Genomic DNA, 23131 nt, shown 5'->3' on the forward strand with positions numbered 1-23131 from the left:
TTTATTCAGCCATTCTCCAATTGATGGGTATTTACTCAGTTTCCAGTTTCTCACAGGTCTGTTTTAAGGAAAAGTGCCCTGTAATCCTAAAGTTCTAAATTATGTCTTTGATCACTTAAATTTTATGACTGAATAGGAGTGTTGTTAAGATGGATAAAAATGTAAAGAATTTGGAGATTTAGAAGGAAAAAGGTTTATTTACTTATTTTTTTGAATTAAGGTGAAATGTGAGTGATTAAGAACCCTTTTGACTTTCCCTTGCCTCTAGTCAAAGCTTTGTTAATAACTGGATAGATCAGCTCAGGACTTGTAAACTGCCCCATTTCCCCCCTGCAGCTGTACTGATTTGGGACTGATAGCTGAGCTGAGCTATAATTCCAGGAGGTACCAAGGTGATGACCTTTCTGTAAAATTTAATTAGCAAATTATATACCAAAGCATTTTAATTTTCTTCACCTTGACTTCAGTCATCAAACTTTAGCAGTGTCCTCTGATTTTTCTGGTAGCATTCCCAAAGATGCTTATTTCATTTCAACAAATTTTTGATATTAGCAACCAACTTTCTACCCATTTTAACAAACTTATATTCTTGAATGGAAGACACTGAGTCTCATTTAAGAATGCTTATATTGTGTTGTCCTCTTTTATTGGTGATGTCACAATCTTGTGGATGACAAGGATATTGATACTGAAGATTTAGAACCATGCTTAATTTTACAACTGCAAACACAAATGGGAATTGTAAAATTTTAAAGTTTCTCTCTTTGGCATCAAGTCTTTAACATTTCTTCATTGAATCCTTTTAGGTTCACTACAATGCAAAGAAGATGATAGCCTCTTGTGTGCCATATCAATGAGATTAACACAGCAAAAACTTAGCTTTATACATTTTCACATATGTAACTAACCCAAAATGATGTGGATTGATAAATACAATATTAAGAGATACCTCAGTAGTAGTAATGATTTTGATGTTGCTTGTAGTTTATAAACTTACAAAGTAATTATAAAAACTGATTAACAATGTATTATATTAACAAACTTTATTTGTGAATTCATTGTTTGACAATAGAAATGTGAATACCATTTAATCACTGGTAGTCATATTCCAAGGCTAGCCTAGAGAATCCTGTTCAAACCACAAAATAGCTAAAATGCTGTACATTTGTGATAAAAGAGTAGATAATATTGCAATATCAATTGAAAGCAAAAACTAGTAAAATCAGAAAAGGAGAATGTGAGGAGGATTAGAATTATTTATACAAGGAAGGAGAAAAAGAAAAAATGAATGAGGCAATTTATATATGAGTCCATTCTGTTTCTTCTTATCCCCCCAAAGCTGGAGTCTGCTGATGGAGTGATCAGTGAGATTTTTTTCTGGCAGAGGTGACATCTTTTTTTCCTTTTAAACTTCACTTATCTTTCCAGCTGTGTTGATGAGGGAAGACACACAGGAAGAGTAGCAATAAAGTGAAAGGAAGTAGGCAATGTGAAGAAGACAAAAACATATTGAAAATGAATAAGAAGGTAACAAGATTTTTGTCTATTGAATAAAAAAGTCTTATATAACAATTTTTTTTTGTTTCTGAGGCATTTGGGGTTAAGTGACTTGCCCAGGGGTCACACAGCTAGGAAATGTTAAATGTCTGAGGCCAGATTTGAACTCAGGTTCTCCTGATTTCAGGGCTGGTGCTCTAACCACGGTACCACATAGCTGCCCTTTATATACCAATTTAAAACTTATGTGAACTAGTTTTTATATTTCAATCAGACATGATAAATCTGAGCTTCACTTTTAAATATTTGTGATTGTAATTAGATTTATTTGGTAAAGAGCTACATATCATTAGTATTTTAATAAATAACTGGCTCATTCATTTTATATTTGCAACTTCTGGCTATCCTTTCACTCACATCAACCTAAACTGCAACCCAGATCATTCTCAATTCACTGGTAAAATTCTCACAAGAAGGGTGCAGCTAGGTAGTATAGTGGATAGAGCCCTAGCCCTGAAATCAGGAGGACCTGAGTTCAAATTTGATCTCATGCACTTAACACTTTCTAGCTGTGTGACCCTGGACAAGTCACTTAACCCTAATTGCCTCAGCCAAAAAAAATCTTATAAGAAGATGCTAAAATCTATTCATAAGCCTGGGGCAAGACATGTATAAGTTTGTCTCATACTTTGTTCAGTGCTCTCTGATAGATTTTTCCACCCTACCCCAGATCTTGTGAAGTGATATTTCACTCCAAGATAAGTACGTGATGAGGCCCTTGAAGTTTTACACAATCTCTCACTCATGAGAATGAAAAATCTTTCTGGTATAGTATGTAGAGCCAAGGTCCTTTCTCTCAGGAGCAGCTCTTCCTATATATAGGATTTCATTTTTTTGGTTGAACTAAACTTACTTCAAAGTAAAATTTGAAAATTAATTCAGGTTGCTATCAGCTTCTACAACTCTTTGAACTCTGGATGGTTCCAATATGGAATTCAAAAACTACTTTCAATTTGTGTAGCAATTTTACTTTGAGTCTCAGAAAGGTATCAGGAGAAATTGCCATTTTTAGTCAATGATGGGATAGTGACTAGGTCACACTATTATTGGCAAACAAAGAATCAAAGAACTCCAACAAAGTCGTGGTGTTTGGTTTGGACAATGATGATAAGTGATAAAGAAATAGTCTTACTGTTCTGGTGTGGCTGGTTGAAGAAGACAGCACGTAGGTATCTGTTTCAGTCCTTTTCTTACTTCTTTTAAAGCATTTCTTATATTCTTCTTGAACCTGAAGATTCAGAAGGGCAGAGAATTTAGTTTTGGCAACCACATAATCAAAATGGCAGTATGTGTGTGTGTGTGTGTGTGTGTGTGTATGTGTGTATGTCTGTGTGTTGTGTATGCATGCATACACACATGTATATGTGTCATTATCTCTTTTTTCACTGATATTCTGTATGACTTAGATAAGATGGGTTAAGTTTTAGAGCTTGAAGGTGCATTCAAAATCATTCAGTCTGGTGAACTCATTTTATATCTGAAGAAATTAAAATGATTTGCCCAGAGTCACACAGATAGTAAGAAGCAGACCTGGGATTCAATGTCAGGTCCTTCACTCCAAATCCAATTCTTCCTACTTTTCTCATTTGTAAAACTAAATTAAAGTCACCACGGCACTGGCTCTTCAAGCACTTTCATCTTGATTCTGATGGAATCATGGAATATTTCTCATCCTTCAATTGTGTAACACTATTGCTTCATGACCAGAGGGTTTTTGTTAATGTCACTTGTCCTACACATCTCACAGGGGCTTATAAGAAAAAATGAAATTATATTAGCAAAGATCCTTTGAAAAATAAACCCAGGAGCTGAGAGCAAAGGAGTTGTAAGTGTTTAATGCTATTACTCTGCTGATGGATATGATGAGAGTTAGCATGGATTAATGGGAAGATGGGTGGTATAGTGGACAGAATGCTGGACCTGGTAGAATTCAAATCTGGACTTAAAACATGTACTTCCTGTGTATCCTGGGCAATTCACTTAGCTTTGCTTGCCTCAGTTTCCTTATCTGTAAAATGAACTGGATAAAGAAATGGCAAATCTACTCTAAATGTGAGATCTGGGCTCAGGACTCATTTATTTTACTTTTCCATCATAAAATCTCTATAAGAGGAGTTTTGTGAGGATAAGAATTTTTATTATATAGATTGGACAACAGATGAAACACTTCCAGACATTTTGTTAGCGTGAACTTAGTGAGAGAATTAGGAATTACCCTATTGGGCATCTAAGGGGATTAGGCAACTGGGCATCTGAACCTCAAGAAGAATCAAAACTTTACAGGCAATCTCTTGCTGGATCTCTACAGGTAGATGGAAAGAAATAACCCCTCCCTAGATGAGCTGGTAGGGTTAAAGTCCACATGATCTTGGCAGTGACTTTTTCTATAAATTTGTCATTACCCCAGGTGACCTCTTTTCTTCCTTCTTTCTTTCTTTCTTTCTTTCTTTCTTTCTTTCTTTCTTTCTTTCTTTCTTTCTTTCTTTCTTTCTTTCTTTCTTTCTTTCTTTCTTTCTTTCTTTCTTTCTTTCTTTTTTTCTTTCTTTCTTTCTTCTTTCTTTCTTTCTTTCTTTCTTCCTTCCTTCCTTCCTTCCTTCCTTCCTTCCTTCCTTCCTTCTTTCTTTCTTTCTTTCTTTCTTTCTTTCTTTCTTTCTTTCTTTCTTTCTTTCTTTCTTTCTTTCTTTCTTTCTCCTCTCTTTCTTTTTTTCTCTCTCCTCTTTTTCTTTCTCTCTCTCTCTTTCTCTTTCTTTCTTTCTCTTTTTTCTCTTTCATTCTTTTTCTCTTTCTCTCTCTCTCTCTCTTTCTCTTTCTCTCTCTGCCTCTCTCTTTCTTTCTTTCTCCTTTTCTTTCTCTCTCTTTCTCACTCTCTCTTTTTCTTTCTCTTTCTTTCTTTCTTTCTTTCTTTCTTTCTTTCTTTCTTTCTTTCTTTCTTTCTTTCTTTCTTTCTTTCTTTCTTTCTGTCTTTCTCTCTTACCATTGATAATTTGACAGAAGGTTAGATGAATATATCTATATTAAATTCCTTCTGGAGGGGGGAAGAAACTAATATTGTAATCAAGAAAATAGAGAAAGTTTTATGAAAAATTGAGAAGGATTGCCAAACAGGTTACTGTCTGCTCTGGCAAAAACTATTTTTCCATCAAGAAAATGGAGTAAGGGGATCATAACAAAACTTTTATTCAAGTGATAGGAAACTGGAAGATTGAAAATGAGGGAAGTTCTTGGTCAAAAGGAGTTTCTCCTCCAAAGATAATGTTTGAAGAATACAATGTATCAGAAAAAAGATAATATGTACCCATCAAATGGGAGCAAAGGATGGAGGTTACAAAGAGTCAAATTTAGCCTTGAAATAAGGAAACACTTCCTAGGAACTAGAGCATTTCAAGTATGAAATGGACTGTCTCAGTGAGTGACAGGTTATTTCCACAAAGGCAAAATGGGGACAAAACAAAGGGGACATTTGTTCCAATGTGGATTAGACTAAATGGCCCCTGAGGTCCTTTCCACACTGAGATTCTATGAATTTGTAATTCTTGGAAATGGGATTCTTCATGTAAGCTGATAAGAGGATGAAAGCCCCTTCTTACCTGGCGATTGAGGACACAGTGTACCAGGAAGATATAGACTCCTTGCAAGGAATTGATGATGGTGAAGGCATAGGCAATGATTAATCGGATTGGTTCAGCTATAGAGTCAATCAGAAAGAAGCCAAGACTCCAAGAGCAGCCCAGGATGAAGAGCTGAGCTAGGGCTTTAAATGTCAGGGTCCTGTAAAATCCAAGAGGCAAAGATGAGATTCATGTTTCATGTTTTATCTTAGACTCAACTCAACACATCTTATTCCTATTTGGTTCTTGTCCTTTGTTCCCAAAGAGGACAATGTGAAGACCGAGCATCCTGCATACCTTAGAATCAGCTGGAGTCAGAATAAGCAAAAGTCGTTCGTCTTTATTCCTGGTCTTTAGGGGTAGAAGTGAAGGGAATAGGCACAGGATCTCCACAACCTTCCTTCTCCTCTGCCGCCAAATTGACTCTGGCTTGTCTTACTCCACTCCCTAATCCTTCCCATAATTCTCTGTACACACCAAAAGATTGAACCAGCACAGAATAGTGGGAAGGGCTATTTTTCAAGCATATTCTAATAGAGTATTGTCCAATAGGTAATTTGCCTTTGCTCTGTTGTCCAATCCCAGTACATCAACTCAGAGTTTCAGCCTTTTACAGACCAAAATGACATTACTATGTTAGAATCAAAGTATAGAGTGTCCAACTATGGCTGATCCGATCTAACTGAGTTTAGAAAACTTTAACACAGATTGGGCACAAATAATTCATAACCTCTTATCAAATGAGATGATTTTTATAAAAAGCACTTAGTACAATGCCTGGCACATAATAGGTCCTATACAATTTTTTTCCTTCTTTCCTTTCTCCCCTATTCCTAAGAACTCTTTTTGAACACCTTTATTTAAGGCTGGCTTTGCTGGTATAAAAAACCTAAGCTTTATTACTATAAAAGAGAGATTTGGAGAAATGAATTAATAGTTAAAACAGAGTTGAATGTTCTGGCACTTAACTTTATGAAGAGCATATTAAATGTGAATTTTAAATTGTTATTATAGTATAGCTAAAGCTACCTATTCTTGTACAATAGATAGTTTCTTAAAAAGTGGTATATGAAACTATGGATTTCTGTTATATACAGCTATTTTAAAAAGAAATACTTTGTTAAAAGTATATTAAAATGTTCATTTTTTAGTTACTGCAAAGGTCATGATAAAAAGATAATTTAATTTGAAAATACTTTTTTAAAAACCATATGAAATAGATATTTATAAATGAATCACATTTCCCCATAAAATTTTCAACATGGAAGTGAACACAGGGGCTGTCTATTACTACTTATATTGGAGCAAATGTTCCTTCCAAAAGTGGTAAAAGAAATCTCCTTTGGTGGGAAACTCATTACCTACTAAGATAGACTATTACACTTTTCTAATTGTCTCCTATACAATGTTGATTGATTTCCACCTGGCAGTATCAACTTTTCTTTGAGGGCTTAATGATAATTCTGGATCAGAATGCAAAAATGGAGTTGTTGAGAGATGCCACTTGTTTTAGTGGACAGAAAATTGGACTTGAAGTCAAGAGGCCTATGTACAAATCCTATCCCTGCAACTTATATAGCTAGGGGACCATGGACAAGTCATTTATTCTTCTTAAAATGGGATAGTATCTATTGAGGAATACCTTGAAAAACAGTAGTTAGAAAAATGCTTTATTAACTTTAAAATATCTAGAAATGGGAACCATCTTTCTCCTCCTTTACTTCTTTCTTCTCCTGCTCTTCCTTTTCATTACTATTATTTTATTATCCAATAGAAATATTCTGTAGAAATGTCAAATCAGTTCAGCACACAGAGTTCACAGAGCATCAGCATTGGAAAGGATCTCAGAGGGAAGACTAGAGTGATATTGTCTTCTACAGGTTATCCAGAATTCCCTGGACTTTTAAGGCAAGGAAGGGGCTGAGCAACTTACCTGGTGTTTTGGATAGTGGACACTTCTTTGTTGAGTGATGAAAGTCTGTCTCTCAAAATCCATAGGGTTGTCAAATAAAAAGATAAGTTGATCTGTAGGAATTGTAAGAAATGCTTGACCCAAACTTTGGGGATCAATATTTATAATCAACATGGTTATAATCATGCAACCAATAGACCTAGGAGCTCATTCCTTAGCATTGTTGTTATTGTTTGGTGATTTCAGTTGTGTCTTAGTCTTCATTACCCCATTTGGGGTTTTTGTGGCAAAGATACTGGAGTGGTTTTTTTCAGCTCATTTGACAAATGAGGAAACCAAGACAAACAGGGTGAACTGACTTGGCCAGGATTATACAGCTAATGTCTAAGCCTACTCCACTATCTTTGCCAAGAAAACCTCAATTTTTTTCAAAAGAAATCTCACAGAGAGTTAAAAATTAATGAATAGTGGAAAATTATTTTGAAAATAGTTTTGACCTTGAGAACAAAACTATTGTCCCTGTATGGTTATATGGACCATTCTTTGATAACCAATGGACTCAGCTCAAATCTCATTTTCTATAAGAGACCTTTCCCAATTTCCTCTGCCTCCTCCATTCATATCTCCTATTTATCCTATATATTTCATAAGTGTACAGATTTAATTGCTTGTTATCAACCCTATTAAAATATGAACTTCTTGGGAATATAGACTATGCTTTTGTCTTACTATCCCTAGCACCCAGCCTAGCCTAAAGTAAACACTTATATGAATTTATTGATTGACTAAATAACTTGTCCAATGTCATCTAGGGATTAAGCAGAAAAATCTAGATTTGAATTCTGGTTTTGTGATATCAAATCCAGTGCTATCTCCACCACCCACTAACTTATTTTGATTTTCAGCTCATTTTGACAGAAGCAGAAAATAAAAATTGTTTTTTGACTTACCAAGATGATGAAAAACACTGGTCCTATAAAACTCCAGATAAATCCCATGTGTAGATTTAACCAACAACTGGAACAAAAGGAAATAACAGCATCAACAAATGAGCATTTTTGTATTGCAATATCCATCCTGGCTTTGGAGATTTGGGTATTGAAGTCAAGATTAGGGAGAATATCTCCTCCCCAATAGAATCTTTGTAACCCAAGAAATTCACTTAGGGCCTGATACATAGGAACAGTTTTATACAAACATGTTGGATTGATAAGAATTAATAATAGCTCACATTTCTAAGGCCTTTTAAGATTTTCCAAGCCCTTCTGAAAACCCTGTGCATTAGACTGTAGAAATGCTATTATTCTTATTTTGTAGATGAAGAAACGAAGACCCAAAGTAGTGAATCAACTTGCCCCAGGTTACCCAGTAGTATGTTATAAACTGGGTTTCCAACTTAGATCACTAGATTCCAAGCTCACTTCGCCAACAATTGCACAAGTTTCCCAGAAATTTAAAATCTGATTGGAGAAACAGCCCTAAAACATTAACCAAATAAAAAGAATTTAAAAACTCTAGTGTGAAGATGTTAGTTATAACAAAAGGAAGAAACTGACTGTAGCTAGATACAGGTATTAGTCTGTCCTCAGGGCACTGATAGCTCTTACTTGCCTTCAACAAAGTGGGAACAACTGTACTTAGTATCTAGTAAGTCAACTAAGATTCATTAATCTCCTACTATATACCAAGCGCTGTGCTGAATGCTAGAGATGGCCAATAATCAATCAGAACTTAATGAAACAAAAACTAGGTTCATTATAAGAGAAATGAATGTGCATGTGGAAGCTTAAGTAAATGCAAAGATTTCGAGTTCCAAACAGAAATTTTCATATTTATGAAAGTGCAACAAAAGAAGGAGGAGGAAACATAAATCTTCTCCTAAATGGGAATAGTAATGGAAGAGAAAAGGTACAGTAAAGGAGGGTGAAGGATAAAACCCCTGCTGAAGGAAAAGAGCAAGGTGATAGCAAAAGTCACATTCTTCACCCTTGGGAACTGCTAGACCAAAAGATATGGTGGGTATGTTTATTTAAAAGGGTCCCAGCTACATAAGCAGTTTCTTAGCCTACTAAAGACTGGTCCCTTTCTTGGCTCCCAAAAGCACATATGGAGTCCAGCTTGAGATACAAACAACAAATTATGTCAGCTGGTAGGGGGAAGGTTTATCTTTAATACATTTGGAGTCTCCTTAGCACTCTGGTTCCAATTTCTAGAAAATATGGCAACTCAAGAAGACAGATCAAGTTGGATTCAGAGCAATATTTCTCCACTGGGTTCAAGGCAGTATCTGGAACACTGATGACCACATCTGATAAACTATTATCTTGGATACCACCTGGGCTGAGTAGCTGGGGGCAAGAGTAAAGAGATATTTAACAAAGATAAAGGTTAGCAAACAGAAATTTAACAAGAGAATCAACATGTGAAGGATGACCTAAGTCTCTGGGGAACCAGCTAAACTGATCTAGATTCTATTGTCCTATAGTACAGAAATAAGAAAACTTTTCTTCAAAGGCTGCAAGGCCTTCTTGGATAGCATCAGAAGCAACATTTTTTTTCTTCTCTGATACAGCACAGGTTTCTGTGTTGTAGTCAATGTATCAAGAGCATAGTAGTTCTACAGAAGCATTACTGAAAGAGTAAGAAGTTCTTCATGAATAGCAGAGATTAACTAGGAATAAGTATTCATTGATTAAGCACCATGTGCAGAGATATCTCAAAGGGTAGCTTCAGGTGATACCAATGTATCTGTCATATTCTTGCTTCAAAACCTTTGCTCAGGCTGTTTCCTATATCCAGACTACCTTCCTTTTCTATTTTGCTATTGAATTCCAAGGATCTCTGCTCCATTCCTGAATCCTCTTCCTGGTCTTTATTTATTACCTTACAAAATACTGTTCTTGCTTCTCCCTGATGTATTTATCACTCCACATTTTATTTTATTAGCTTTCTCTTCCTGTACCTTATTCCTACCCTAAATGAAGTGTGAGCTCAGGAAGTCTGGGGACTATATCTTAGCTAAGCATTCTGTCTGCCCTGGCATTGAGCACATTCTTAATGAGTACATTAAGCACAGTGTTTCACATGTGCTGAATAAATGTGTGTTGGCTAAAGTGTTTGTTGAATGACTGTCTTAGTAACAATTGTTTCAACATGAAATCATCTGGTATATGCATTATGTCTATTCACGCCATTATCATGTCCATAGTTAATCATTATGATTTTGTCTGGACCAATGGTATTGAATGAAGATGGGAAAACCTGGGAATGATATCCCAAATTTGTATAAAGGGCACACAAACATTCTTTTGGCTTTATATATAATCTGCTTCAGGATGGGCAAGAGAGGAGATATGGCATAGTAGATGTGTAATAGAGTACAAACTCCTTGAGAGCAGGAACTATTTCATTTGTCATTGGATGCCTAAGCACAGTGGACACAGGAACAAAGCAAAAATGAAACAGTCCCTTCTTTCAAGGAGCTTATTTCTTCTGGGGGCAAAAACATATACACAACAAGTAAATACAAATTATATACAACAGAAATACAAATCATTGCAGGAGGCCATTAGTGTATGGGTTATTCTACAGAAGGAGATCCTTGAACTGAGCCTAAGAGGCTGGAGATTCTAAGAGGTCAGGGGAAGAAAGAGAAACACTTCACACATGGATTATTGAGGAACATGTCTAATAGACTGGAAGCTACCCAACAATAAGGACTTATTGTGTTGCATCTTTGTTCAGTCCCAGAGAGCAATGCTGTGCAAATTATAGGTTGTAGGTGCTTAGAAAATGGATGATTTGAATTGGAACCTGCTTGCTCTTCACTTCCTGAACCTCACTTCTCTAATTTAAAGATATTTATAAATAGAGGCAAAACTTAACATGGACTTAGATAGGAGTAGGCATTGAATTGAAATGGCTGGACACTGAATCTTAGGGTATTAGAATCCATCCTTATGGGAAAGGTAACTTGGATTTTGAACAAATTAGGAAACAAATAAAAAATTTTTAACTCCAGAATACCAGTTGAATATGTAGATTAATGCACAGTAATAAAAATGCTGTGCCCCACTCACTAGTGTTTTGTCCCATATCCCTGGGGGACAATTCCTGCTGACACAGCCACGATCACAGCTGGAATTCCATAGCCAAAAGGATACATGAATCTCTTTTTGAACCGGCTGGCACCAGTGTAATTGGCAACCCTGAGGTTCCTGACAGTGAGGAAAAGGTGCAGCCCTTCCAGGAACATCCAAGTGAAGGCAGCCAGGTATAGGTAGTGCAATCCCCCAGCTATGATGGAACACATAATCTGAAAGAAACAGATAAGGCCGAGATGAATGATGTGTACATGGAAGAGAATGTCTACAACTTACCAGAGTGGATAGAGAAAGGAAAATGCTATTTTATTTTCTTTCTAGATCTTTTGATATAAATAAAGCCTCAGAATCCTAAGTGACCCTGAGAATTCCCTTTTCTGAGGCTATGGTGGTAGACTAAATTTTTTGACCTGTGTCAGGAAAACTTTGATTTGAATCCTGCTTATGGTTCTTGATATTTATTTTACTCAAAACAATTCATTTAAACTCAATAAGTCTCCATTTTCTCATTTGTAAAATGAAATTCTTGAACTAGATGGTTTCTGAGGTCTTTCCAATGAAGTCATTTGTGTAGTGAGGATGTTTGTCATTTCTATTATATGGTTATTTGAGGGCTCAAATGATAATCTGTATAAAGAACTTTGCAAAGCTTTGTGGAGAAAATATAGGGATCACAAAATTTTCATTGACTAATAATGTAGGGACCTCTCCCATCCCAATTATCTGATGACATAATTAAAGAAAGTCTCCACCTATTATCAAAGAAGAAACATAATGTAATAATGACACAAGCATTCAGTAAAAAATGAATGGTCTGTTCCTCTGAAGTAGCAAATACTTGTCCTTGAATAAGGGACACATATGGTTTGGTCTAAATAGTTACCTCAATCCTGTAATTTTGTCTAAAGAGATGACTTTCACAATGGTAAAAGTATCCTGTCCCTGAACAGGGAATATACTCCTGATAACAAATCCCGATTGCTGCATGGCAAATATTCCTCCAGGAGTCCCTTCTCCTTCTTCCTTTCAATAATTCTCCCTTCTCCTGTGAATAGTGTTATTTATGTATCCTAAGTTGCCACAATGCTACTTATTGACTATCTGCACTTGCCTTAATATGTTGAAACATTTCCTTATATTTCTATTTTGACTTCCTTTCTTGGGGCATATTTTGGATCCTAGCTGGTGGGTATACCTCTACCTCAGTTCTCTTGAGAAATTGCCCAACACCTTAAAATATAGTAATTTCAGTTATTATTATTATTATCCTCTGCCTTTCAATAGGTACATTTCTAAATCATTCAAGAAAGATGATAATTTACTACATTTTAATCACAGAATCAAATAATTTTAGCCTTAGAAGAAATATCAAGAGCCACTGAGTTCAACCCACACCAGAGTGAAATTGTTACTATGATATATTAAATAAAAGATCCTTTGTTCTCTGCCTAATGATGTCCAAGAAGGAGGAATCTATTACCTTCCAAGGCAGCTCATTCCACTTTTAGATAACTTTAGGGTGATACAGTACTGGCCTTGTTATCAGGAAGATTCATCTTCAAATCCAGACTCAGACACTTACTAGCTGTGTGACCTTGGGCAAATCATATAAAGCTGTTTGTGTCAGTTTCCCTATTTGTAAAATGAATTGAAGAAAGAAATAAAGAAAACTGGTCTAGTATCTCTGCCCCCCCCCAAAAAAAAAAACAGAACTAGGTCATTATCATTGAGACATGACTGAAAACAATTGAACACTAACAACAAATTACAGATGTATCCTAACATCAAGCCTAAGTTTACTTCTTTGCAACTTCTTTCCATCATTGTTGAAAGTCTTTTTTTTAATGATGCATTTTTAAAAAATTATAACTTTTTATTGACAGAAAATATTCATGGGTAATTTGTAATGATACAACATTATCCCTTTCACTCACTTCTGTTCTGATTTTCCCTTCCCTTCCTCCACCCTCTCCCCTAGGTGGAAGGTAGTCTTATACCTGTTGAATATGTTACAGTATATCCTAGATACAATATATGTGTACAGAACCGAACAGTTCTCTTCTTGCACAAAAAGAATTGGATTCAGAAGGTAAAAATAACCCCGGAAGAAAAACAAAAATGCAAACAGTTCACACTCATTTCCTAGCGTTCCTTCTCTGGGTGTAGCTGATTCTGTCCATCACTGATCAACTGGAACTGAATTAGATCTTCTCTTTGTTGAAAATATCCACTTCCATCAGAATATATCCTCATACAGTATTATTGTTGAAGTATATAATCTCCTAGTTTTGTTCATTTCACTCAGCATCAGTTCATGTAAGTCTCTCCAGGCCTTTCTGAAATCATTCTGCTGGTCATTTCTTATAGAACAATAATATTCCATAACATTCCTATACCACAATTTACCCAATCATTCTTCAATTGATGGGCATCCATTCATTTTCCAGTGAGAAAGTCTTTTTGAACATAGAGTCAAGACCCAAGTTTTCTTTTGTCCAGGCTAAATAGCCTCATTATTTTCAACTAGTCATCATATGAAATGCTTTTGAGATTCTTCACCATTCTAGAACTATCACTGACTTTCTTAAAAAAAAAAAAACTCTGGCATAGCTGAACACAATCCTCCAGAAATGAGTCCTGCTCAGAGCAGAACACAGTGGGGTTATCACTTCTCTATCTGGCTACCTTATGGTGCTGTTGTTTCACAATGAGCTTGAAGTCAACCAATTAATCTCTGTGATCCCTTGTTTTTTCCTTTATTTTAAAAATAAATGTTAGTTATTTTTTTTACATCATCAAAATTTCCATTCCCTATAACAAATAGCCTTAAAGAAAAAAAGGAAAAATCAGCAAAACTGAACTTTATGTCATAAAAGTTTAAAAACATATACAATGTACCACAGAGGTGAATCTATTGATCAATTGATCAACATTTATTAAGTACATACTATTTGCCAACTACTGTATTAATTTCTTGGAGATACAAAAAGTGGCAAAAGACAATGCTTGCCCTTCATGAGTTTACAATCTAATTACCTCTTATTTCCATAAAGAGAAGGAGGGAGGGGTAGTTTCTCCTATCCCTTCTTTTGAGGCATGTTCTTTTCATTTTTTTTTTTTCTGAGGCAATTGGGGTTAAGTGACTTGCTCAGGGTCATACAGCAAGAACATGTTAAGTGTCTGAGATTAGATTTGAACTCAGTACTCCTGACTTCAGGGCTAGTGCTCTATCCACTGCACCACCTAGCTGCCCCTCTTTCTTTTTCTTTTTTTTTAAAGTAAACTTGCAACATTCAATTTAGATTTTTTTCTGTAAGTATGATTATTTTATTTCTATTGTCCTTTTCTATCTCCCCTGACTGAATTTGTAAAGCTGATTCTATAAGATGTTGTATTTATCTCTGTCAAATTCGATCTTATTAGACACAGCCCAATGCTCTAGTCCATCTATATAATTTTAGATCCTAACTTTCATCTGGTATTTTACAATCACTCCTAGTCTTGTGTCATCAATGAATGTGGAGAGCATGCCTTCTGTGCAGAACATGAAGTTGTTCAACAAGTATTTATAAAGTGCTTACTATCTGCCAGGCATTATGCTAAGTAGTAAGAAAACAAACAGCAAAAAAAAAAAAAAAAAAAAAAGTGTGCCCTCTCTTAAGGACCTCACATTTTAGCGTATAAATTACAAGCTACATATTTGCTATGTATAAGAGCCGATGGAAATCTTACAACCTCCTTTTGTAACTCATTCTAGGGTTAAACAAAGCCATTCCCCCTCTTCTTCATTGATATTCATAAAGTGTAACAGCCGGAGTGTTTAACTTTGATTCCTGTGGGGAACTGATGGCATATGGAATTCCAAGGTGAGGAAGCTCCCTCTAGAATTGTAAGTTGGCATCTGCAGCATTATCCAGAGTACTGAGACAATCTCTATGTGCCAGAGAGAGAAACTTGAACCCAAATATTCATGGATGTGAAGATAGTTCATTTTCTGTGTTATACTAGACTGAGGAAATCGAGGAATTCTGGAAAATATCCACAGGAGAATCAAAATTATGCTACACAAGGAAGTTATGGTGGTTTAGGGGAAATAAAACTCTTCAAATGTGCAGGTCAAGGAGTCTCTTTCCTTTTCTCTCCTCTTGGGCAGAACTTCTGGTCTCCCTTTGGTGATGGGTGGGGCAAGGAGTGCTCTTAAGGCCTGAGGCTCCTACTTTGTCCCAACAGCATAACCTCCAGGTTGGCCCTGAGTTTTCCTCTTCCTTTGGTCCTGGTCTCTAAGCCCAGTCTGATCACCTCTATCACTCTGGTCCAAGGCACTATAGGTAGGGTTAGGGTTAGGGCCACTAGGGGATATTAAATCCCTCTTCTATTCTCTCATCTAGTCCTTGACTAGAAAGGAAGTAAACGGTGAGTCAGGGACAACTAGATGGATGGTCCATGAGAGTATTGTGATAGGTAGAGGATTTACGAAAGTATGTGAAGGACACAAGCAGAAGAAGCGGGCATTGTTGGAGGGAAGAGCCATATCTTCACAACTAAAGTTGGAATATGGGAATATTTTAGGTTTGTAAATTGTTGAATTCTCACAACCACCAAGTCAGGTTAGTTTAATTATCTCCCTTTTGTAAATGAAAAAACTGAAATTCAGAAGTTATGTGATCTACTCTTTGTTACACAAGTGTAAGGGATAGGATTTCAAACTAGGAGACTCTGATTCTACTCCACTCTATCCACTTTGCCATGCTGCTTCACTTTCCCAGGCAAAAATTCTTACCAAATAATATTTATCCAAAAAAGTGCCTCCTCAACATAATTGAACTAAATGTTTGCCATACAGTCATTAGCTATTATCACATCTGTCTTCCCTGTGACCCATGTACCTTACCAGCAAAATAGCTGCATTTGATTTCTATAGGAAAGAATTTCAAGGGCTCCTACTACCTTAAGTTCTGTTCGTTCAATTCCGATGAGGAAGAGGAGGTTGGCCAGGAAGAGGCACAAGGAGAGCTGGAGGTGGAGCAAGGTGCCAGTGCCCCGGATGGCTCGACACAGGAGGAAGGTGAGGGCAGCCAGAAAGAGACACAGCAGGGAGAGGCCCAGCCCCACATAGGTGATGATAGTCAGCACGAAATCTTCCTTTGATCAGAAAGAGAAGAACAGTGGTCATCATTTTGAGCCTTGCTACTGTCTACTAGAAGACTTCAAGATTCACATGCTTATGTTGGTTTTAATAGATGCTTCTGGATCATCAGTGGAATATATGTGTGTGTGTGTGTGTGTGTGTGTTGTGTGTGTGTGTGTGTGTGTGTGTTTGTGCAATGGCATTTATTTACCACATACAGACAGACTTGTACCACTACAGATTACATTATTCCCCCTTTGACTGAATCTTTCAGATACAAATTCAGCTGTGACTGACATCTGGGCTGTGAATCTGGGTAACTGGAAGGGTGGTGGTAGCAAGCTGGGAAGAGAGAAGAATTTGGAGGGAAAGACAATGATTTCAGTTTTGAACAGTGAATTTAATAATCCATTTTGAGATGTGAAGTGAGTAATTACATATTATCCTCATTTTGCAAGTGAAGAAATTGTTTTAAAAAAGTTATCTTGATCAGCAAGCATTTATTAAGCACCTCCTTTATGCCAGGAATTGTGATAAGTCCTGGGGATACAAAGACAATTCCTGCTCTCAGGGAATTTATATTTTTTAAAGCAAAAAATATACCCATGTAATAAATGGAGTTAATGACTCCAAGATGAGTATATATTGGTATCTATGATAGATGGTCTCTTACATGTGGTGCAATATCTGCAGGCATTTATTGAGAGACCTCTATGTTTTGGGTCCTACATGAGATAGACTCTGGAGGTACAGCGAAAAAAATGAAACCATTCCTGTCCCTCAAGGAGGGTATGTTCCTTAGTGGAAAACCATCTGGACAACATATACACATAGAAATATATGCAAAATAAATAGGAGGTTATTTAGAAGAAGGCACTAGCAGATTAAGGAGGAAGGAATCATTCAGATCTTGTGGAGTTCAAGCTGCTCCAATGATTCTAAGAACCAGAAGTAATGAGAAAGAGCATCTCAGACGTGGAGGACAGTCTGAAAAATCATGGAAATGGGAGATAAAATGGTGGCCAGTTTGATTGGACCACAGAGTTCATGAAGGTGACATATAATATAAAATAATGTATAATAAGGCTGGAAAGGTGGATAAGAGATGAATTGTAAAGGACATCAAATCAAATTAATTTGATTCAACCTACTTTCAATTCCACAGATGCCATGAGTACTGCAAAGCTGGAGAAGTGACTGCAGCTGCATACAGTGTGACTGTCATTGAAAGAGATGGTTTCACAACCTTTGTTGGACCAGACTGTGTTATCCCAGTAAACACAAAGAGGCTTTTCTTTCACACTCTTCATCTGGAATGAGAAGGACATGATTTATGGTATATCAGAATTCAAGAGCGGGAAGTTCAGAAATAAGAAGGAAACCAGTTACTTTCTACTTACATGAATGTGTTGAAAAGTGAAGATGACAGGTGTGGATAGGAAACTATTATTCCTATATCCAATTGTCCCACTCACTACCTTGGAGTTCAGATAAATATTTTCTAGTTTTTCATTGATGGTAAGATTTTCCTTGGAGATAAATGTCTCATTTACTATGGATCCAATGGAATTGTAAGAAATAAAAACAACTGCACCTGTAAGGAATGAAGAAAAACAATTTTTAAAAGAATTTTTGAAAAGAAAGTCTTAAAAATACTGGTCAAATTTAAGGGGTCATTGAATCAGTCCAATAATGGGACTGAGTTTTAGAGTTGGAAGAGATTTCAGAAACACAGTTTGACTTCCTCCCATTCTTGCAAGCATAGATCCCCTCAACAATATCCTCAATAAGCATCATTTAGCTTCTGCTTTCTGACCTTCAGTGATGGGGAACTCAAAGTCAGCTTTGCAATGTCAATGCATTCCATTTCAGAACAGCTCTTATATTTAGTTAGTATTCTCTTCTATTGAGAAATTATTTCAGTAGGCTCACAATCCCAATAAGTTGTTTATATAGGAAGTATAATAGAAATTATAAAAAGAAAGATGTTCTAATTTTGTTGCCAGTCCAGGATAATAGCACACAGTGAAGACATATTTTGGCCACATATTCCCTTCAGGGAATCCTTAGTTATATAGACAATGATTAGGGGAAATTTATCCAAGTATCAAGCATGGCATAATGGATAGAGACTCAACCTCAGAGTCCAGAAGACTAGGCTATCTAATTATGGACAAGTCACTTAACTATTCAGTGTCCAGGCAATTCTCAAAGATAAGAAACTACAATAGAATTGATGATCTACATTGATGAAGGCACTTTACACACTAGAATTTCTCCCATAATGATGAAACTGTTCATCTCTAACTTACCTCCATTCTCCCCAACCACCGATCGTCCATAATAAGCTTCCAAACTTAGTGAGACAACCTCATTAATCTGACTTGGAAGCTAACTGCTTAATGTAATGAGAAATTCTAGAAGTCTTGCTTTAATTATGGCATTTTGTTTTCTGTACCTTTTGAGTCTTTTTCAGCAATTAGGATGCAATTAAGATTCATCACTTCATTTCCAGCCTTCAATTTGAATGTTAAGTTGTTTTTGTCACAGTAACCCTCAATGGTCATTGTTGTAATAGCTATTGAAAAGAAAAAAAGGAAATATAAAATTAATGCCTACATCCACTTATTGCCTCTTCCTCAAAATTTGCTTGTAGCATAAAGTACCACAAGTGCCTTTTGGGTGCAGAGACATGAAAACCTGTGTGATGGAGAAATAGCAATTTTGTTCAGATAGAAGAAGATTTTGATGAATCAATACATCTAAAATAGAAAGTTGTTCAATCAGTCAATAAAGATTTATTAAGTGATTATTATGTTCCAGGCAATGTGTCAGTGCTGAGGATTTATCAGGTCCTTTAATATATACATGGATTTATCACCACCACCACCACCATCATCATCTTTTTTTTGCACATGAGAAAAAAAATTTAAGAGCAGGTGAGTAGTCCATAGGATCATTACACTATTTCATAGGAAACTCAGAGAAAAAGTATGGACTGGAACTCAGAATTATGGTGTAGTGGAAATAATGTCAAATTTGCATTATTATAGAGCTAATAGACCTATATTGCATTATAGACCTAAGTTCAAATTCTACTATTTACTACCTATATGACTCTGGAAAATTTATGAACCTTTCCTGAGCCTCAGTTTCCTTGACTGCAAAATGAAGTGCTCATACTACAAAATCTTTGAGGCCTCTTCTACCTCTAGATCCTTTGATCTTCCTGTCATTTCTGGATTCAATATCTTATTCACTAGATTATGTTAGCTCCTAAGAAAATAAATTGTAGGCAACTCATTATTAAAGATAATTTCTACAGTAGGAAAGTGAACAGTAATATTCAAGGAGATAATTCTGTTTATCTGCACAGACAGAAACTTGAAATGAGTCTCCCTTTACTTTCAAATTTACATTTCCTTTTGGAATAGGCAACAAAGTTTTGAATTCCTGTGAAATTATTTACAAGGGGGCTCTAGTAATGTCACATTTTGAATACCAAACATTTCAAGACTTTCCACCAGGTTGAAATCTTAGCTGCCTTGTCTGCATGAGCACATATATTCAAATATTTCCAACAATTATAACAAAGAAATCTTCAAATTTCCTATCTTTTGACCTAGAAACACCATGACCAGTGTTCTACCCCAAAGAGACCAAAGAAAGAGGAAAAGAACTCATACATACAAAAATATTTACAGTAAGTCTTTTTTTGTGGTGGCAAAGGACTGGAAACTAATCATTTGAAGAATGACTGAACAAATTGCGACATATAAATATAATGGAATGCTATTGCGATATAAGAAATAATGAAAGATGTTTTCAGAGAAAACTGGAGGACTTGTATGAACTAATGCAAAGTGAAGTGAGTAGAACCAGGAACAATTTATCCAAAACCACCAACACTGTAAAGAGAAATATCCTGAATTAGTTAAGATGAACAATGATTCCAGAGGATCCCTTTTGAAAATTGCTACCCACTTTCTGTCAAAGAGTGGATGGACTCATAATGCAGATATAGAATGAGGCACATTTTCACAAGGGCCCTAGTTGAGTATTTTTAAAAGGACACAAATATTATCCAAACTGTTAACCATGTCATGATCAGTCTTACCCATTGATTTCGTCTCTGCTGAGGATTGATTTCCAGAAGGGAGATTGAGAGCCAACTCATATGCAACTTTCTGTACAGTCTCAAGATAGAAGGTCACTACCTGAGCTATTTCTTCTTTGCTTCTATTCACCTGAGCTGGAAAATTGTCAAAATGATTGGCAATATACTGTAGTAAAGAAAAAAAGATGCATGCCATGTTAGTGAGTCTGATTGAGGTTTCTGGGTTGCTCTGTTCTATCATGGTTATATTTTCACAGTGATCTAATACAGTGTGAATCTGAGAAAAATCAAATTCTCAACCTTTTGCTGATAAACATAACATGTTCCAGAAATAATGAATCTTGATGTTCCTATAGCTATTCAAGGCTTTTTGGGCACTTTGTCTATATTATCTCACTCACACCAGTCCTATTGAGTTAAAGGTTATATTTTATCCCCATTTATACATGAGGAAACAGAAGCCTGAGAGGTAAAATTATTTGTCCATGGTTGCACAGATAGTATGTGTTAAGGATAGGGACATGAATTTATCTCTCTCTTACTGCCATGAACAATATGCTTTCTGCTCTATCATTGTATTTCTGAGAATTTTCTTTTAAGTTATTGTCATTTCTTGAAAGCCACAATAAAGGGGAATAGTTTAAGGACAAAAACAGTGACCATGCCAAAGAACTAGGCCATTCCTGAGCTAGAACTGTGCCCAGGATGTTTCCATTGTGATATGCATTCTGTATGGAGACTGAGTCCCCCAGACACATGCCCTGTCCACTTCTGAGAAACAAGTACTCTGGTCCCTTGACAGAGGGTATGCACGGCAACAAGGTTTGGGCTGGTGCCTTTAGATTAATCAGAAGCCACTGCTCTTCAGAAAGTTATGATCTCTTTGCTTAGTCAATATGGATCCATAGGTTTCTGGGTTCCAATTACAGCCTGGTTGTTTACTATCAGTTGGACCTTGGCCATAATATATACATTCATGATGCCTCTTCATTCCTAAGATTAGGAGGGGTTGTACTAGATGGTCTTTCTCCCTCCAAATCTGTCATCCTATGAATTAACACAAGAGAGTGATATTCTTGCTTTTGTCTCATTCATAACCTGCTATTTTCTCATCCCATAAGAAACATGACCACTGAACATGGAAAAGAGGCTCATCTACTCTCTTTATTCTTTCTCAAAAGCAATGAATGGGATTGTTAATTCCAATGCACTTGGAGGCTTCTCTGAAAACAATAACAATAATTTACTTTCGAGAACTTTCAAGTTTATAAAACCTTTACTTCACAATAGCATGGGATGGTTTATAGGCCATTTTATATGTAAGGAGCTGAAGTTTGGAAATGATGAGTGACATGTTCATGGTCACATAATAAGTATGAAGAAGAACCAGCATTCGAACCCAGATCCCTTAATTCCACACCCACTGAGTTGGGCCATTTCTCATCATGGTCAAATGTTCTAAGAAGATGAAAGTACATTAAGATCACAAGAATGAGACCTCTGGAAAAACTGCCATCCTCCATCACCCACTCTATGCTCAATCTTAGCCTCAGGTTAGGGTCATCAAGCTCTGTGGCTGAAAAGGACTTCTGGTCCTCAAAACTTGTTATTGTTGTCAAGTGGGGAGACAATGTGCTTCCAAGATGAGAAGAAAAAGTGAGGAAAATTAATTTGAATGCCATATCATTTGATATTAATGTTAATTTAGAATATTTCCTTCTCTGTTTAAAATCCCCACTTTTTCATTTAGTTCACATTTAAAAAACCTTCCAAAAATTGCTTCCAAGAACTGAACTGAGGAATGTGATCACATTCCACTCCCTTTCAGGGTCTGGTCTGGTCCTCTGACTTACTATCAATAGTCATCCTTGCTCCTGGCTTTTTCAAGAAAAAGTTTAGTGTGGTCTGGCTAACAAAGGAAAAACTTGGCCAAGTAGGTCCTGATTAAGTGATTCCTTGGCCCAGATGGTCAGAGGCTGCTGAATCTCATGAGTAGCTCTTATTCCTCCATCCCCAACCCTCCTCAAACCCTCACATCACCCTGTCTTCTCCTTCCCCTCCTCCATTCCTACCATCCCTTCACTCCCATATCATGTTCCCCATCTTCCCTACAATGAAATGATTGGGAAGAGTTGAGAGCTCTTAGCCCATATTCTCATCAAGTATCCATCAGTCAGACTTGCCTCTTGCTGAGATCCCAGTATGAGATCTCAATAATGTGCTATCAAGAAGACAGACTGGAATTTAAAACTGCCTTGAAAACTTCCTTGGAGTCTTTGGCCTCCAGGGAGAGCACTGGCCTCAATTTATTGATTATTTGCTGACCTAATTAACAAAATGATTTTTCACACCCAAGATTTTGTCTCTTAGAGTTTTATATGCCATAAAAGGATTTCAAACCTTTAAAGTAAGTGGAGCCGTGCCATTTCGACATGCAGAGGATAAATTCTGTAAACTAGTGCAAATCTCTCTGTGGCCATCTAGAAAGTTGGTAGCACCTGGCTAAGAAAGAGCATGGAAAAATGTTTTTCATTTTTTAAAATCCAGTTGTGTTAAAATATAGACATTCAATCTGAGAAGTGCAAACAGCTAATTGACTACTACTTTGTTTTATATGATATGGCAGCCAAGAAATCAAATGAAATTTAGTGTATGTTAAGAGAGGAATAGCAAGAGAGAGAGAGAGAGAGAGAGAGAGAGAGAGAG

The 23131-nt window shown here is 36.3% G+C and overlaps 1 protein-coding gene across 6 annotated transcripts in view; it reads right to left on the minus strand.

The window, feature by feature from the left end:
• Positions 1-23131, minus strand: part of LOC127544845 (adhesion G protein-coupled receptor E3-like) — a 214069-nt gene that overhangs the window by 146487 nt on the left and 44451 nt on the right. The window contains exons 5-15 of one of the 6 annotated variants that reach the window (XM_051971705.1): positions 22826-22927; positions 20426-20591; positions 18767-18886; positions 17709-17902; positions 17460-17618; positions 16128-16322; positions 11157-11392; positions 8028-8094; positions 7099-7190; positions 5145-5325; positions 2690-2785 (exon numbers count right to left, since the gene is read on the minus strand). In XM_051971705.1, coding sequence (XP_051827665.1) covers positions 2690-2785; positions 5145-5325; positions 7099-7190; positions 8028-8094; positions 11157-11392; positions 16128-16322; positions 17460-17618; positions 17709-17902; positions 18767-18886; positions 20426-20591; positions 22826-22927 — 1608 coding nt within the window. The remainder of the gene's footprint in view (positions 1-2689; positions 2786-5144; positions 5326-7098; positions 7191-8027; positions 8095-11156; positions 11393-16127; positions 16323-17459; positions 17619-17708; positions 17903-18766; positions 18887-20425; positions 20592-22825; positions 22928-23131) is intronic. The other 5 variants (XM_051971706.1, XM_051971707.1, XM_051971711.1 and 2 more) reach the window with 5 other exon arrangements.

This window comes from Antechinus flavipes, chromosome 1 (genome assembly GCF_016432865.1).
Source record: "Antechinus flavipes isolate AdamAnt ecotype Samford, QLD, Australia chromosome 1, AdamAnt_v2, whole genome shotgun sequence".
Taxonomy (NCBI): Eukaryota; Metazoa; Chordata; class Mammalia; order Dasyuromorphia; family Dasyuridae; genus Antechinus; species Antechinus flavipes.